Consider the following 18,005-nt stretch of genomic DNA (forward strand, 5'->3'; position numbering starts at 1 on the left):
TATTGTACATATAATGGCTGGTTCGGGTTTGGACGATGTGCTTAGCTTACTTTATGGACCAAATACTGTCACTTACATTTTAAAGGGAGCTGCATATTCAAAAGCTCTCAGAGCCTATTTTTAGCAGATTCAGCTGTTTATCATACAATGCCTATTTTTAGCAGATTCAGCTGTTTATCATACAATGATGACACAGGATGAAGATCTTTTGACTCCAGATATAGACACAGTAAATAGAACAATCGGGAAGATCAAACAGGTATCAAGAACATCTAAGCTGTGGGCTTTATATCACGAGATGGTACCACTTGTTAGGCAATACTGTTCCTAGCCGCAGAACGCTTACACGATTGGGAGCTCCATCTTCAGACAGTATCATCTATGCTTTACATATTTGCAGCAGCTAATCATGGACAATATGCCAAGAGTGTTATTTTTCTACAGGAAATGCTTGAGCTGAAACACAAACTTCCACATACATATGAGATGTTCCATAAGAATGGATATCACACAACGCGTTTATATAGTGATGTTCAGTTTTCAGACATGACAATAGAGGAAACCCTAATGCGAAAAGCCAAATGAAGTGGTGGTCTCACATGTGGCAGACTTCGTCATACGAATTCAGTAAAAGTGTGGGTTTCTAGCTTATTGCACTTAAAGCATCTGGAAATGATGATGAATGAAAGGGTCGGTTCAAAAAGAGACAAACGAAGCAACAAAGATTTCGGGAAAGTACGTCTACAGAAAGACCATTTATAGTGGTAAGCGATCCTCTTGTGATAGCTTCACTCTCAACTGGATTGACTATAACCAACACAAACTCAGTTAATTGTGAATATGCTTGGAACATTGGCCAAGACATCGAAGAAAGCTTGGACGATGCCACTCACCTATGAAAGTAAAACTACTAAGTTCTCTTGAAAAGCATGTAAAAGTTAGAACAAAGAAGATTTCTGTCGAAAAAACGGTTCTCTTCAACATACTTATTGTTCTCGCTGAAAGAGATGGAGACATCGAAACGGCATTTGGATATGAACTGACACCTGTTTCAACAGCTTTGTTTAAGATGGAAAAATTTATGAGAAAGCCAGAAAAATCAAAATTTGGTAATAGAAACCTTTACACTTTCAATAGTGAATGTAATATTAATCGACTTAAGAATTACAAGCACATTCACCTCAACCAATCAACTCAAACCAATTTGCATTACGTCATACCTATTTAAAAATACTTCCATTAAATTCTACGGGCTTGAAAACCCCTTAGATCATTTAAAAATTAACGTAATCAGTATTTATTCATGCGTATAGATTTTTGGTACACTTTGAACCAATTCTGGCCCACTGTGCGGCGTTTTGCTTTGCCAAAATACGTAAAATCGTGCCAAAATACACAAATCTGCTTTGCCAAAATACGCAAATCATGCCAAAATACGAAAATTGAGGGCGCTATGCTTTACCAAAATACGCAAATCATGTTGTCAAATTTTTAAAATTCATCATTGACCTCTGACTTCAATTTGAATATTTTGACCCATTGAAAATAAAATGGTCATATCTTTGTAACGCTTAGACTAAATGAAATAATTTTAGTGTCAAACTTTTTGGAAGATGCATATTAATATTCGTTCTAATGGAAAAGTTTGTCCAAAAATGGCCGGAAGTATGAATTTTGCCATTTTTGACATTTGACCTACATATCATATAACTGTTGGACAAACTTTAAATAGGGCTCAAATTAATCTGAAGGTATATGTTTCTATTCAGTCTAATAAGAACTTTTTCAAGAAATTGACCTAAAATCTTGTTATTGACCTTTGACCTATACTGTAAAAGGTTTTATTTTGTAAAATTGTTCGAAAATTTACATTTATATGTTGTAGGCTATTAACAATATTTTATAACAATGTAAAGGAATTCTATTTATAATCACTAACTTTGTAATTTATTAACATCACTAGCATTTGTTATAGTATTGAAATGTTACATTGAAATATATCCTTTAGTTTAGCCATTGTAGCGTTCAACTGCTTACGACTATCGAACATTTTTAGTAACACGCCTCAAAACGCGTTTAAACATAATGAAAAATCAAAATAATGTTCACTGTACTTATCTGAGCTGTTAGTTAAGTATAATATCTACTGAACTACTGCCAGCTTCATGGCTAGAGTATCAAATACTCACACAATGTGTTCAGTAAAGCTTGGTTCCCACTAGAACGTAACGCAAGGACGTAAACGCAACGCAAGCGTGTTGACCAATGACGTTATAGACAGTTAGCAATCACAAGCGAATAAGCCATCGCTTGTGATTGGTCATTTCACTTGCGTTGCGTTACGTCCTTGTGTTGCGTCGCTAGTGGGAACCACGCTTTAGAGAGCGAAAAAAAAACGACACGTCCGTTCAGTTCACTGTCTGTGTCTGTCAACACCAAACTTTAACATGTTGATCATCATCATTATCATTCAATTCACAAAACTTCTTTTCATCTCATTACTAAAGGATTTAAAATGCGTAATCTCATGTTTAAAGATTAATGAGATCTTGAATATAGCAAAAACCGTCATATGTCGAATCAAAACTTTTAAACCCCCAACTAATAATTCCATGACCATTTCCGCAATTATCTCTAGCATACGTTATGGTAAACAACCTCTCCACTTTCGACCCAGCCCGAGTTACAGCAATCATAACCAGCTATTTGTGACGCTTGCTAGTGTTCCTCCAGTGTAAGCAGAGCATCTATTCTTTGCATTATTGTACGTTAGCTGGTATCTTTCAGTTCCGCGTAAGGCCACCACACGATGAGAGGGAAATGTATCTGGAAACGTAATAGTTTGGTTTGGTAAAGGAATATAACACATCGAGAATGAATCCTATCAGGCGTGTTGCTGATTACATTTAGGTTTGTATTATTTACGCTAAAGTTGTTATTGTAATGTACATTAAACTTAATAATATTTTGTTTGTTCATAATATTCAGATATAACGACCTTTAAAATATTTAAAAAACTAGTCATCCATATTAAATTCACGGATGATAAAACAAACACAATAATAATATAATAATTAAAGAAATAGTGTATAATTGGTTATTTTTCAGAAGGTTACGGACGAAATCCAAATACATCATTATTGTTGTTGCTACATCCGATAGCCTGCACTAATAATGATGTTGCGTCAGGTAGACTAGATGGTCGTCATAGCAACTAAACAACACTAAACGTGTAGTTGGAGCCCCGCTTTTGTAATTAGATTATCTTGATCTAATAATAACCAATCACTTATGTGACTATTAATGTAAGACTAAACCAAATTAATCATTTCTTGCTTGCCATAAAAAAATAAGATAAGTTGTATTATTTTAACAAGCTATGTTGTATAATTCCTGTTGACGTTGTCATGTTTATATTAAAATAATGCTAATAATAATTATAGACCTTCAATTTAACTATGGTAATTTTTTCCGATACAAAAAGTAATTAAAGAATAGAAAGAACAGTTTTCAAAAACATGTACAACAATTATAGTAAAAATAGTACAGTATAATATGTATATTTGCCGTATTGTTATATGAAATAATAAATATAAATATTAGTCATCACCCAATTTTGCAACTTACATTTATAGAAATACCATAAATATTTGTATCTAGATTTAGTCAGTTAAGATGTATCTTATTGACGATTGCATATATTTGGTTGGTAACATATACAAATAATGAATGTTTATAGTGCAACGGTACAAATATTAATAATACTGTATTAAAATATGTGTAATTTTATACATGATTGGTACACTAAAGAATTAACTATACATGATATAAATAGGAACAACCTTTTTATATCAGTTAGTATGTTCGTACATTCACAAAGTGGACGGGAATAAATATAGAAAATGGCAATTGTTAAAACTTTTATGACAAAAATCAGCAGAGCCTCGGCCTTGGTGCAATCTACAACACTGTGCACTTAAGAGATAAATATATGCCGCATCCTGCATCAATCATGACAGTTTATATAGTTACGGTTTTATTGGAACAAGGATTTGTATGAAGCTTCCACTTGTTAGGGCCTATAATATGTAGCAATAACCATCACGTTTAACCTCAAGATTCTCGAATCCCCAACTATTAATTCCATAATTCCCGCAACCTGTTCTAGCATGCGTTGTAGGGAAAATGACCTCTTCACTTTCGACCCAGCCGGCGTTACAGCAATCATAACCAGCTATTTGTGACGCTTGTAGTTGCGCTCGTGTTGCTAGTGCTCCTCCAGTGTAAGCAGAGCATCTATCTTTTGCATCCTGGTACGTAAGTTGGTATCTTTCAGTTCCACGCACATTCATCACTCGATGTGAGGGAAATGGATCTGGAAACGTGATGTTCTGGTTTGTTAAAGGAATATAACACATGGCGAAATATTCCATTGATGGGTCGTGTAGCTTAATGTAGTCACCAAATGGATAAAGCCAAAAATCCGACGGAATATTACCTGTGCAAGAATTTCCTCCCAATCCCTTCAAATACCATCCATTAGTACAAAGATCAACATCTAGTGAGTGTGATGCATTATACACCTCAAAAGGAGTCGCCAGCCGACCACCAAAGAGGGTACTGCATCTAGTTTCAGCTTCATTAGCGTTCAGTTTATCTGAATTTAAACCTGTTAGCCTTATAATTCGTTGGATTGTCGGAATATAATCAAACAAACCTAATGGTTGATTATATCCTCTGTAACAATAATAGCCACTTTGATATGTCTTGTCTGGAAAAACATTACTTCGTTGATCTGGTGAATTCAATGTGCATTTGTCTCCGTTGATTTCGGTGAAGGCTATCTCACCACTAATCAGCCATCCTTCGATGCAGTTGTCCATACGTGGTTGATATGTGTTGTAAAGTTGTTCATACGATGCAAGCGAACCTAAGTTATTGGTACACGTACTGGATGCTACTTCGTAAGTAGCATTAATTGAACTAGAATAAATACCATCTGAAAAAGACGAAAGAACCGCTCATCAACAAATATCTCATTGATGAGAGTTATATGTATTGTGTTTATTCTATAAAAATGATTTTGTGTCTTCTGTGTCGTAACACAGTTATATGGCTACCACAGTATTGCTTTTTAAAATACAAAAGTATTTAGAAACAGCACATTATGGATATAATTTTTTAAATTAGAGATTATTTTAAATATCTAGGCATTATTCTACAGAAATCATTAGGTCTATACTCACGATTCTTTAAACTTTTATCCAATACCTATATAAGAGATAATACCACAATTAAAAGACATATTTTACACAATGACATTAAATATTATAATTGTAAAGTTATAATATTATATTTTCCATGTACTTTTGTTTTCACGTAAAGAATGAGCAAAATATATAATATAGCCTATAGGGTTTAAAATACAAAAAGAAAAGTCGAATAACTATACCTTCTCTATATATTCAAATGAAAGTTCTTGTTGAAAATCTTCTGTATATGCTTCGTCTTGTACATTTTTGTTGAGTTGACACAAACGATCCTGCTTACTGTAGTTAACAGACCAACAGTAAACTTTCCTGGAACAAGCCAACAAACATCCAGCACGGTCGATGTTAAGAAGCTGGTAACTCCAGCCCAGAAGAGAACGTTGTGAAATCACTCTATATAATTGAGAACTTGTAGGTTCACTACAGAGTACGATTAAACAAAAGAGTACGGGGAAATACATAATGTTGACCTGTCCTCAATTATCCTATTTTGTCAAATAATGTACTTTTGCTTACTGCTTTAAATAAGAAGAGTTTGTCTGTGATAATCAAAATTAAAATCGATTATTACATTTAGTATGCATTGGTATAGTAAATCGTTATGTTTGTACAAAATCAATATTGTATATTGTGGTAATAAAGATATACATTGATGATTGATGTATCATTGCAATACCTGTTTGTATTTACATTGTACCGTTCTTCGTTGAAATCATTGTTGAACTGTAATTTAATATTTTAATTTGAAAAAGATCTAAATCTAATAATCAGTTCAACAGTTTTTTTCTTTCTTTCTAAATCTAATACTGTACAGAAATTGTGGATTCAGATCGCCTGTTCAAACATTTCTACTAACCTCTCAGATTCTGTATTGACGTACAAACACCATATTCGTGTCGCGTTTGTCAGTACAAAAGATTATAGCGAAGTTATTTTCAATTTATTTAAAAAAACGCAATGTTTAGTCCGTGTCATTCGGTATAGCTTAATTCACGAATTGTGCAAGTCCGTAGACAGAGCTTTTTCATAAAGTGCCTTTTTCAAACTAGAAAATATCAGCAGAAATGATAGTTAGACCTAAAGCCTTAATAACCTTTCCTATGACGATTTACGCCATTTCTAGAAAAAACGCTGTAATAAAACCCTGTAAAAATTCCTGCCTAGAGATTGTAAATTTTGGTAGAGTGAGTAACGATAACAATCTTTGTTGGTTACTATTGTTAAATTGATATTGGTAGCTAGTAATCGAAACACTAAATTGGTAGTCTTATGACTAGCAATTATTGTTCTGGTTTACATTCATTAAGGCCTTTTCAATAGCACAGCTGTGAGAGATCTGTAATAATTTAAAGATGTATTGTCCCCCAAAACATGAAAAATGAAGATTAATTAAATCGGACTTTGAATAAGTTATTTTGTAGTTTAAAAAAAGTTAATCACTTTCGTAGAAATTTTTTTATATAAAATGACCAAATAAATGGTTAAATTCAACCCAAAACCCATTGAAATTACAGTTTTTCAGGTAAATACATGTTTTTTCGATCCAATTTTTCGTCAAAGTGAATAACTATTATGTTACATTAAATGGCATACACAAATTTTGTTAAGAACTATTTTTTAGGGGACAATACATCTTTAAAGTTTTTAAAACCGGAGATAATAATAAACAATACAGTAGCGAGAAATTACAATGTTTAACCATAAAACATGATTTCTTTAATAACCTGCAGAAGTAGTTTATTATTGCTTCTTTTGTTTTCAACACTAATCGATTTTACGTTCAATGTTATCACATCAAAGTAACACGTATCACAAACTTAAATTGTTTTCACGAAAACACAAATGTAATCTGAAGCCTACGCTATAGTCTCCGAAATTATATTACTTGGCATAATCCCAAGTTATCATTCTGTTGTAATACCTGTATACCAACAAATCATGTATATTTATGAAAAATGATATATTGGTGACGTTACAAAAACTGATTAAAATCTCGCCGCTTAATGTGACCAAAATAGCACAATATCTGCTTTTTAATGATTGATTGAAATATATATTTATACTGGGTAACCTCTTCAGTCAAAGACTGGTCTCCCAGAGGGCCCAGTTGGTGATCAGTGGCTGTGATGTACTAATACACCGGGGTAATCCCCTACTCGTCTCGAAAGATGTACTAGGTTCTTTAAAGTGCACACGAGCAAGTTGTGTACACTGGACCTGCGGTTTATAGTCCTTATCCGAGAAGACTTGTTCTACAACCAGAACCATGGAGTGAGTGAGCCTTGGACCCCTGCCGATGTTATGGCCACTGTCTTAACCGCTCGGCCACTCACCCACACACAAGCTTAACACTGCATCATTTGGTACTCTATCCAGTACCTGTTAAAATAATAATAAGAAATATTCAATTTATATTTATATAAATATAATTGTAACACTACCGAGAAGTAAATACAAAACTTTTATATTCCGTATATTGTCATGACTTTCCAAAACAATAAACAATCTTTAAATTTCAGTTCTTCTTTTTTAAAGTGTTATGGCATCTGTTATTTACTAAATGTTTCCTTATTGATAAAATCACTTGATTTCATAAATGTGTTTTACATATTTTAAGCGTTTTGTCTTAAAAGTGCGTTCAAACTTATTTTAGTCTCCGTCCACACACTTATATTGCTTATTTTACTTTTAGCATTTGTATTTAAAGCTCTGTCTACACTATCAAACTTTATGTGACAAAAAATGTGCCCATATATGGAAATGATAATGTCATATCACTACCATATTAGGGTATATGACACTTTTTTTGTCAAACTAGTTTGATGATAGTGTTAGACAGAGCTTTAAGCTCACTGATATTTTGTGTGCAGTGGAAAATAAAAAATAAAAATAAAAATTAAATTAAAAAAATATCTGTATTGCTGCATAAGTTTCCTTCCTCCAGTCGCATCAAAGAGGCAGTCTTCTCTAGCATCCAAATATATGCTGGGTCCGACTGTACAGTGTTTCCGACGGTAAAATAATTAACTCGATAATCAATAACAATAACATTATTATATTTTATATTTTAATGCAGCACAAATATAATCGTAAACTTTATTGTATTTCTATGCAGAGACATTAATTCTTAATTCGTGTGTATAACAATACAATATTATAGGCTCATAAGGTTTGTCATTTTTTATATTCTTTCACAAAGATAATTATTAGGTAATGAATCTAGAATGCTTACAATAATAATGACCTTTTCGATGTATGTGAACGAACTTTTTTTGGCCTGTATCCAGTTAATTGTTATCTTCTTATTGATTTTTTCTTACTGTAATTAACAGACTAACGCCCGTATTCTTAAACCGGACTTTAGTCGTAGTTCGAGCTAAAACTAAAAAAATGACGTCATTTTAATTCATAAACCGAACTTCAACTAAATCACCGACTAAATCAGGCCAACCTCGACTAAATCGAGACGGATTTTGATCGATTTTTTTAGTCCTGGAGGGGGAAGACTAAATGGTCGACTAAATGGTTTTTAAACGATGTTTATAAAAAACGTAACAGTCATTAAGTTGTTATATTGGCCAGATATTGAAGAATGAAATATCTATATTTATATTAGCTTAATTAAATATACATTGGTATAGATTATAATAATGAAAATCATCTTTATTTACAACTGTATACAAATTACATTATTTTCTTCGCGCAAGTCCGACTTGAGCTACGTCACGCCATAGCGACAATGGGAGATGCGGCAATTCACCACGCGATGGAATGTTTAGGGGGCCTAGCGCTTTCTTGTCACGCTATGAAGTGCGTGGTTCGTGGCGATCATAGTTTGTTGGGGGCCTAGAAAATATAAAAGTTACCGTACCGCCATGGTTCCTAAATATATTTTTAAGATTTTATTTGTTGTTAATCAAATATACTTCACTGTTAAATTAATACTGATATTGTTCTAATAATTAACGATTAAAATTATTTTTCATGTATATAGTCCTGATGCGTAAAAAGTGTTGTAAGAAATGGAAAGGGATATCAATGCGCAAAATTTCGTCTGCTCCTCAAATACTCTCTTGTCATTGGCCAATGTATAGCCTTTGTTACCCAGACGTGTGCAACTCGACTAAAAGTTCGACTTCATTAAGTCGAACTGCAAACTTCGACTACTTCGTTTTTGAATCGAATTTGAAGTAATAGCTCGAACTACGACTTTTCCAAGTCGAACTTCGAACTACGACTAAAGTCCGGTTTAAGAATACGGGCGTAACAGTAAACTTTCCTGGAACAAACCACCGAACATCCAGCACGGCTGATGTTAAGAAGCTGGTAACTCCAGACCAGAAGAGAAAGGTGTGATACCACTGTATATAATGAGAACTCGCATAAGAAACATAATTAAAAAATGTTATTATGAAAAGATGATCCGAATTTGTCAAAACTATCTCTTCCTTTTTCCTTTCTTTCAATTAAGGCCAATTTATTATTACATTATATTATGTTATTATTTACCTCCGCCAAGGAGGTATATGTAGTCGATCGCGTTTGTGGCTGTTTGTTTGTTTTACCAAAATGAAAATAGAGATAGATATGTGGTCGAGGACCATTCCATTAAATTTTGGGACCACGGTTCCAATTCTGGACCAATTTTTAGTATAATTATCAGACCTGATAGTGTTAAAAAATAGGACGATTGCAGTCTTAAAGTAACAAGTAAACTGAAATTGCATTTTCTCGAGAACTACTTGTCCAAAAAACTTCATTTTTGTACAAGAGGCAAGGGTTATAATTTGTGATTTGTAATTTTAAAACATAATTTGATTTAATTTACAGGTTTTTGTATACGAGTAGTTTTAAAAAACCTATTTCTTTTAAAATTCACCCGTTTGTTTTTGGCATTGTTCTATTGTTAGTTGAAAGGCTGCTTATACATACCATTACACCAAATTCGCATATTTATTATATATAATAAACAATTAACATCAAATTACAGTGTGTGTGTGGCTTTACTATAATTCAATTTTGACGCGTATTGATGCTAGTTGACCTTTGTGTTTTGAAACCATTCTTTACACAAACAACCATCTGAAATTGTTTTCACTGGAGGAAAGACTACATATATTACAACGAACAAACAAATCGGTCTTTTTCAGCTCACCTATTTTCTGTCTGTACAGAATCGTGGCAAAGGGCCACAAAAATCCGCTTAAATCAAGAAAACAACAAAACAACATTTAAAGATGGCTGAGCAAATGACTCTTAAGGGTACCCTTAAAGGCCATAATGGCTGGGTAACTCAAATTGCAACTGCACCACGATTTCCAGACATGATTTTGTCAAGCTCTCGGGGTAAGGATTGTATGACAGTATGTGTAGGCCTAGAGCCTGTATGTATATGACGAGTAGCGTAAAACATGTTGTATCAGTTACCTAATACTAAACAGTAGGCCCCTATATGATTATACTTTGCATATTATACCCCACACAGCGTAGGCCTCCTAGCCTACTACTAATATAGGCTACTAGGCCTAGGCTAGGCCTAGCTAGACAGTAGGAGTAGGCCTAGCATAAATAGGACTAATTTTAAACTAGGCTAGGCCTACTTTATTTTTATTTAGCCTACTACTCCTTCTGTATGTGTCGTATATGTGTGTAGTGGTGTGTAACCGGTCACCTACACAGTGTAGTAGCCTAGCCGGGCTAGATAAAAGTAGGCTAGGCCTATGGATCGTTATGATATAGGCTAAATATTAATAACCTCTCTGGAGACTCCAGTCATATTTTGCCCTATATACTAGCCTATAGGCCTTTAGCTTTGCTAGCAGCTAGTTAAGTTAGTAAGTAATAATATGCTTTTCACGAAACGGAAGACATCTTTGATTGCTCAATAACAATAACCAACAGAAATATAGTGTTTCAGGGGATTTCAGGATACCATACCATGATACCAAAGATTGACCTAGGCCTACATTCCTGAATGAATAAAAAAATTTAGAAAATTGTTGATTGCCTAAGATCCAATAAGAAAAAAAGACACAATACAGTGTTAAATAAAGCATACAGTAGGGTACACTGTCCACACCGTTTTATCGCGGTACCTCAATGTGTTTTACCTATCATCTTTTTCCGTCGGAGTTTAGGCGATCAAAAAAAATTTTTAAAATCATACAGTGAGTGATGTAGGCTAATCTTTTTTACGTCAAAGAATTACAAATTTTGAAGTAACCCTGCTCAATGTTATTTCTGTTGGTTACGCTTCTCTGCACACCATTGTCATCGATTGAAGATGTCTTTCTCTGCCTTTTGTGAAAAAGACGTACAGATAGTAGTAGGCTAGCAACTCAAGAGAGGAGAAGTTAAAAAAAAAAATAGAAGAATAGGGAATTCAGAAATAATCAAACATTAACTGTAGTCAGCTCACACATTTTATCATTTCAAAATAATTGTAGAATTATAAAAGTGGCACTACTACTACTACTAAAGCTCTGTCTACACTATCAAACTTTGTGACAAAAAATGTGATGTGCCCATATATAGACATGATGGTGTTATATTCCTTCCATATTTAAGCATATCACTACCATCACACTTTGTTTGTCAAACTAGTTTGATAGTGTAGACAGAGCTTAAGAACTAGTATTTAATATTCATTTTGATTTAACAATGTGCTGATTTCGATTTTAGATAAAAAGAAAGAAAATTTAATTAATAGATGCAATTTTTAAATTGTGTTTATTTAGATAAATCTGTGATTGTATGGAAGCTAACCCGAGATGAAAACTATGGTATTCCTCAGAGGTCTCTGACAGGGCATAGTCACTTTGTATCTGATGTCGTCATTTCATCTGATGGTCAGTTTGCTCTGTCTGGTTCCTGGGATTCCACTTTGCGTCTTTGGGATTTGACTAGGTATGGTATTAGTTTTGACTCTTGCCAATGTTTTATTAAATCTCTAATTCACTGGTAAACCAGTTAAAATCTTTGTTGAAAATAAATGATATGATTTAGCTGAGAAGAATTCTTACCCATCAAATTAAATGTTAAGAAATAGATATTATTTCCTCCATAACAACAACCACCACCCTGTGCTCTGGAATCACAGCATCTAACAAAAGCAGAAGATAAATAAAAATGGTCACATTTTTAAAACACTTTACAGATGTCTTTACATCTTTACAATAGAATTCAACATTTATTAATTTCTATCAGTGGTAAACAATACAATAAAAAAAATAATAAATTCTAAATGGGAGAAGGAAGTTTTTTTTAAAACTAATATTGGAATTTAATATTTTGTAATTTCTTAAAACATTGTAGGCTGGTGATAACATAAATCTCTTTATTCATCGCATAAACAAACAAAAACAAGCAAGAAATGAGTAAAACAAATTTTTAACAATGAAAGGGACCTCCAAGAAACCCCAAGGGGCGTGTGATAGGAGGCCCACTAAAAACTAGTTACATTAATTAAGCTACCGTAAAAAGAATAAATGAATGAATAAATAAATAAAAGATAGACGATTAGACCATTAATTATAACAGGGGACGCGCATAGTTAGGGAATACCATTGCCAGGACAACCAAATACCAGATGAGGTTCAAAACAGAAGCAGAAATGTTAAATGTGCCCATATAGGCCTACAAACTGTACATTACATTATACATACACATGCATGCATGAAATCATGGCATAATATAGACATTAGCTTAGTATAAATTAATAAATATATTAATTAATTAATAAATAATAATAATACAGTAAACGATGTGGTATGACTTCGTCTTAAAGTAGGCCTACCATCTATCGTAGTTGATTTTGATTGTAGATTTGAGAGTACTGTAGTTAGAACCGGTGAGTGGAGCTCAGTTGAACACGTCCGTCTCTCATGACGCACTACTGATATCATTTTCACTTCTAGGCTTACTCGTAGTCCTACTGTAGAAATCATAATATTTATTCAATTTCTGCCATATACAATACAAAGAAGACAAAACAAATATAAAAGGCAAGGAAAGACCAAACAGGTGCTAAACACCTATGCTTGTTGATTATTCCAAATACACTGAGACAAATATTGACCTCATCTGATCTAATACAGTAAGTTTAAATTTGGTTGAAATCACTGATTGGATATTCTTTACAGATAAGCTCTTGCTAAAATTGGAGTAGTTGATTCTTAGTGTATCATATTTTCTTATCATAATTTATTTAGTGGCGAAACAACACGGGAGTTTGTTGGTCATACCAAGGATGTGCTAAGTGTGGCTTTCTCTGCCGACAATCGTCAAATTGTTTCAGGATCAAGAGACAAGACCATCAAGCTATGGAACACACTAGGTGTATGCAAGTATACAATCCAGGTAAGAAAAACACTTTCGGTTGTCTTCTATTTATGAAACACAGTGGCGGACCCATGATTTTGAAATTGGAGTCCCAGGGCCTAAAAATGGTGAAATGAAGGGCTGAGCTTAATTTGATCTTTTGCATTACAATTTACGAAATTTGGATCTGCCCCTGAAACACTTGTACTGTAGTTTTGACAAAGAAAGGAAAATGTACTAAATCTCATAATAAAGCTATAAAAGCAATCTGTTTTCCTTGTTTTTGTTGATTTGAGAATATTAGTTACGAACAACAAATGTATTGGTTTTGTCTACAGGTAATCTGTTTTAGTCTAGTACTGGTATATTCCTCTCCAAGGCTAAATAAAATATGAGTTAACCAATGTCTTAGATTGTTTATGCTTTAATGTACAGCACTATGACCAAATATTTTTGTCTATATCAGTTGAATTATTTGTTCCTTTTTTCCATACAACAATTTAAAAATGTGTTTACATTTTGTTTATTTAGGAGGATAACCATTCTGAATGGGTTTCTTGTGTACGATTTTCACCAAGCAACAATAATCCCATCATTGTGTCATGTGGCTGGGACAAACATGTCAAGGTATTATAGAATCAATTATTTAAATTTATGTATATATATAAATCCAAAGGCAAAATACTGAAAAAATGACAATGCTGTGGCTATCAGTGGCTGGATCTCAATGGAGATACAAAAAAAAAAAGCGAAAAGATAAATCAAAGTAAAACAGCCAGAAAAGTTAGCAGAGTTTTCGGGCAACACTAGCCCTTCATCAGCGCATTTATATATATAGTATATTAAGTTTGTTTTTCAGGTTTTTATTTTTTTCAGTGGATTTAGCAGCTTATTGTTGGTCATCACCTGAACTTAGAAGCCACAGAAACTATGTCGAGGAGAAAGAAAGGAACCACACCCCAATATCCCTGAATGAATGCGCAGAGCAGCAGATTGAAACTCAAATTGTACATAATATATAGTGATCACTAAAATAACATAATTTTGTTTATGTAATAGGTGTGGAATCTTACCAATTGTAAATTGAAGACCAACCATATTGGACACGGTGGCTATTTGAACTGTGTGACTGTCTCTCCAGATGGTTCTCTTTGTGCTTCTGGTGGCAAGGTAAGTTACAATTACAACCAGACAAGTACATAATATTTAGAAATGGTAAGTTAGAGAAACATGAAATTTAAAGAAACAAACTCGCAAGTTTTTGTTCAAAATATTTAAGTTAATATTAGCCCCTTCAAAGTGAAAAAGGATATCATTTTCAAGTAGGTTTTAAGAGTATTGATTATTTGGACCGTTTAGCTTTATGTAATTTATGTAGGATTATACAAATTTGTAAACATTTTTATTAAGGATGAGCAAGCTATGTTATGGGATTTAAATGAGGGCAAGCACTTGTACACCCTAGAAGGTGGAGCACCAATCAACTCACTCTGTTTCAGTCCAAACCGTTACTGGCTCTGCGCTGCTACTGGTCCAACCATCAAGATTTGGGTAAGTATTTATAAACATCATCATCATTAACACGTCTACATTATTTTAAACTTGAATACTTTGATTGATTGATTTTATTCGATATTCATACATAAAAGTTAAAATATACAATGTATAAAAAGAATACCTGGATAACCCAAAGTCGACAAAAAAGTAAACTTATTTCCAATGGGGTCCAATCCGTAATGACTGAAAAGTGAGTGGTTGGGCCTAGTACAATTATCATTAAGTATGACTCAGTAAAATGAAAAAAAACAAGAAAATACATACAAGACAAGATAACATAAAAAAAACAATATTAAAAATAACTTAATTAAACTGAAATTCCAAGCTGTTCATTATTAAAATATTCTTTAAGTTTTATTTCATTGGCCAAATAACCAATGGCACAGTGGTCATTTCTATTTTGCTAGTATGTGTTGCATATAAGTCACTGATAAGTTTAAAACATAATATACAATGATATATTATTTCAAATCTTGGTAAAATTTTAGCATTCGATTTAGTACAGGTCTGCTGGTCAATTGTCAGGCCAGTTGAAAATAACCCCTGACTATACTCTTACTAGAGTATAGATTTACTTTACAATATACAAATTGAACAAATAATGTTTGTATTAAATAAAATTAAAATCAATTTAAAACTTTGATTTTGCAGGATCTAGAAGCCAAAACAATTGTTGATGAATTAAGACTTGACGTCATCTCAAGCAGCAGCAAGAGCCGTCCTCCAGATTGCCTCTGCTTGGCCTGGTCTGCGGATGGTCAGACACTTTTTGCTGGATACACAGATAGCTTAATCCGTGTCTGGCAAGTGTCGATTGCTCGTTAATTCATCGAGCTTGATAAAAAAAATGGTCAATTTTAACGAATGAATCATTATAAGAAATCATTATTTTAAATATAAGTTTCCAACTTACTTAAAAAACAATGTAACAACATTAAAAGTCTTTTTAAAAAAAAAAGATAACAAATAGATGTGTTAAATAATGTAAAATGCAAATCACATCATAAATAAATCTTCTGAATATACAGAAGAACAAAGAAAATGTGTGTTTTACTTTTCATTTTTTAGTGTTTCGTTACATAAAATGCAGAAGTGTGTTTATTTGAAATGCATATGTCGCTATTATAGTATCAGTACAATTGGGTGATTGAGAGCTGGACAGGAGGAATAGTTGTGTTGCATTTGCGAGTGAGTGGCCGAGCGGTTAAGACAGTGGAACCGTAATCCATAGCCATAACATTGGCAAGGGTTCGAGGCTCACTCGCTCCATGGTTCTGGTGGTAGAACAAGTCTTCTCGGATAAGGACTATAAACCGTAGGTCCAGTGTATGCATATTGCGTGTGTGCACTTTCTAGTACATCTTTGGAGATGAGTAGGGGTTACCCCGGTGTACTTGTTCACACACACACTTTCGTGGACAGACGTAATGACGCTGTAGTTGGCTGCCGATGACACGATGTGACCCTTAGTGGAGAAGAATGAATGAAAAGGTGTAACATCTAAGTCTACAGCGCTCTGATCTTCATGAAATAGCACTATATAAATGTCGCATTATATTACATTTTGCTCTCTGGCTGCTGAGTATAAAAAATGGTGTGTAGGGTTCAATTTGGTGCCATGTTTCTAGCGGTAATCAAGTGGAAATAATTGGCAGTGTTGGAAAACTCAACTCTTTTAGTAGTATACAGTGCAAAATCAATATGGAACATAATGTAACATATTTGATTATTCTGTTTATTATTGAGTATATACTGTATATATACATTATATATAAACACAGTCACAGAACATTAATTCTAAATCACCTTATGATATACTGATTAAATTGTATTAATTTAATATGATAAAGATAAGGAAATCTGAGAATGAGAAAAAGGTCCCCGCAACTGAGATTCGAACCAGGAACCTTCTGCTTGATATCAAACCAGATGACTGGTATAGACCAACATTTGTTTTAATATACTCATATATGTGGTTTACATAATCATTAATTATCTTAAAGGACTTGGAATTAGGAAAAGGCGTCTCCACACACTAATCATCTACATTAAATAAATTAAAACATCAATTTCCTGTTTAGTTTACTATTCATCTATAAAGGAAAGGAGTCCATTTATAGGAACATTGTACAATTCATGTGGGAATTGAATGGACTATTGCAAACATGAAGAAATCTAATGTGCCAGAATTTCTTGATATATGCCTTGTGGTCAGCAATGGTTATTGCCCTGTTAGTAGGAGCGTGGATAAATTTAATCCAGAAGAGACTATTACTTGGAAATGGGTATGATGTCTCTGTATGGCATTGATTAGAGGCCTAAGAATTTCATTGTACAACTTGATTAACAGAAGTGGAGAAAGTATAGACAGTGCATATTAAAGTGTATGATTTCTATACAGTAATACATTAATCCAAATACTTAGTAGTAGAGGAATCAAATTAGAATTTACAATTCTCGGAATTTAATATGTTATTAGATGAACTCATAAGGGTTTTGATTAAAAATTTATCACAGAGAAGGTCTTATATACTAATAATAATATCATAAAAGGGCCTTTGTTTGGACAGAACATCGAAAATTGAACTTGATTATTTGGCATCATCACCGAATTCTTGAACTTCCTTGGCCGTTCTTTGTTGCCAAAAAAACATTTAAATTGACATTTCTTTCCTGTCGGGGGAGAGGGGACATTCCTGCGTTTTTGCCTATAAATATTTACACTTTATTTTGACATTTCTTGAACTTACAAGAATGAATCATCATCATCGTATTACCCAAGACGAGGTGTGATAAAAAAGACCCTTTGTAGCACCGTGTAAAAAGTAATATCACTCCTTGTTGGTTCCCTCTGACCGC

General features: G+C 33.4%; 3 protein-coding genes across 3 annotated transcripts in view; 2 read left to right on the forward strand and 1 right to left on the reverse strand.

The window, feature by feature from the left end:
• Window positions 1–2,979: 2,979 nt before the first annotated feature.
• Window positions 2,980–5,731, reverse strand: LOC140051865 (aggrecan core protein-like). The gene is made up of 3 exons (XM_072097195.1): window positions 5,453–5,731; window positions 5,247–5,271; window positions 2,980–4,999 (listed from the first exon to the last, which is right to left on the reverse strand). The coding sequence occupies exons 1-3, from the start codon at window positions 5,729–5,731 to the stop codon at window positions 4,080–4,082; spliced, it is 1,224 nt and encodes a 407-aa protein (XP_071953296.1). The 3' UTR covers window positions 2,980–4,079.
• A 4,674-nt stretch (window positions 5,732–10,405) lies between these two features.
• On the forward strand, window positions 10,406–16,188 carry LOC140051665 (small ribosomal subunit protein RACK1). Its single transcript, XM_072096950.1, has 7 exons — window positions 10,406–10,616; window positions 12,008–12,176; window positions 13,481–13,628; window positions 14,121–14,216; window positions 14,649–14,759; window positions 15,000–15,140; window positions 15,798–16,188. The coding sequence occupies exons 1-7, from the start codon at window positions 10,508–10,510 to the stop codon at window positions 15,969–15,971; spliced, it is 948 nt and encodes a 315-aa protein (XP_071953051.1). The 5' UTR covers window positions 10,406–10,507; the 3' UTR covers window positions 15,972–16,188.
• Window positions 16,189–17,311: 1,123 nt separating this feature from the next.
• LOC140051867 (A disintegrin and metalloproteinase with thrombospondin motifs 3-like) overlaps window positions 17,312–18,005 on the forward strand; it is a 31,758-nt gene continuing 31,064 nt past the window's right edge. The window contains exon 1 of the mRNA XM_072097197.1: window positions 17,312–17,431. Within this exon, the coding sequence (XP_071953298.1) occupies window positions 17,312–17,431 (120 nt within the window). The remainder of the gene's footprint in view (window positions 17,432–18,005) is intronic.

The sequence above is a fragment of the Antedon mediterranea genome, chromosome 6, assembly GCF_964355755.1.
Source record: "Antedon mediterranea chromosome 6, ecAntMedi1.1, whole genome shotgun sequence".
In the NCBI taxonomy this organism is placed as follows: domain Eukaryota; kingdom Metazoa; phylum Echinodermata; class Crinoidea; order Comatulida; family Antedonidae; genus Antedon; species Antedon mediterranea.

Coding starts and splice junctions, on each gene's coding strand:
- LOC140051865 (XM_072097195.1), bottom strand. CDS start 5,731: ATGTATTTCCCCGTACTCTTTTGTTTAATCGTACTCTGTAGTGAACCT. Junction 5,272..5,452: donor CATTTGAATATATAGAGAAG/GTATAGTTATTC, acceptor TCTCTTATATAG/GTATTGGATAAAAGTTTAAA. Junction 5,000..5,246: donor GGATAAAAGTTTAAAGAATC/GTGAGTATAGAC, acceptor CGTCTTTTTCAG/ATGGTATTTATTCTAGTTCA.
- LOC140051665 (XM_072096950.1), top strand. CDS start 10,508: ATGGCTGAGCAAATGACTCTTAAGGGTACCCTTAAAGGCCATAATGGC. Junction 10,617..12,007: donor GATTTTGTCAAGCTCTCGGG/GTAAGGATTGTA, acceptor GTGTTTATTTAG/ATAAATCTGTGATTGTATGG. Junction 13,629..14,120: donor TATGCAAGTATACAATCCAG/GTAAGAAAAACA, acceptor TTGTTTATTTAG/GAGGATAACCATTCTGAATG.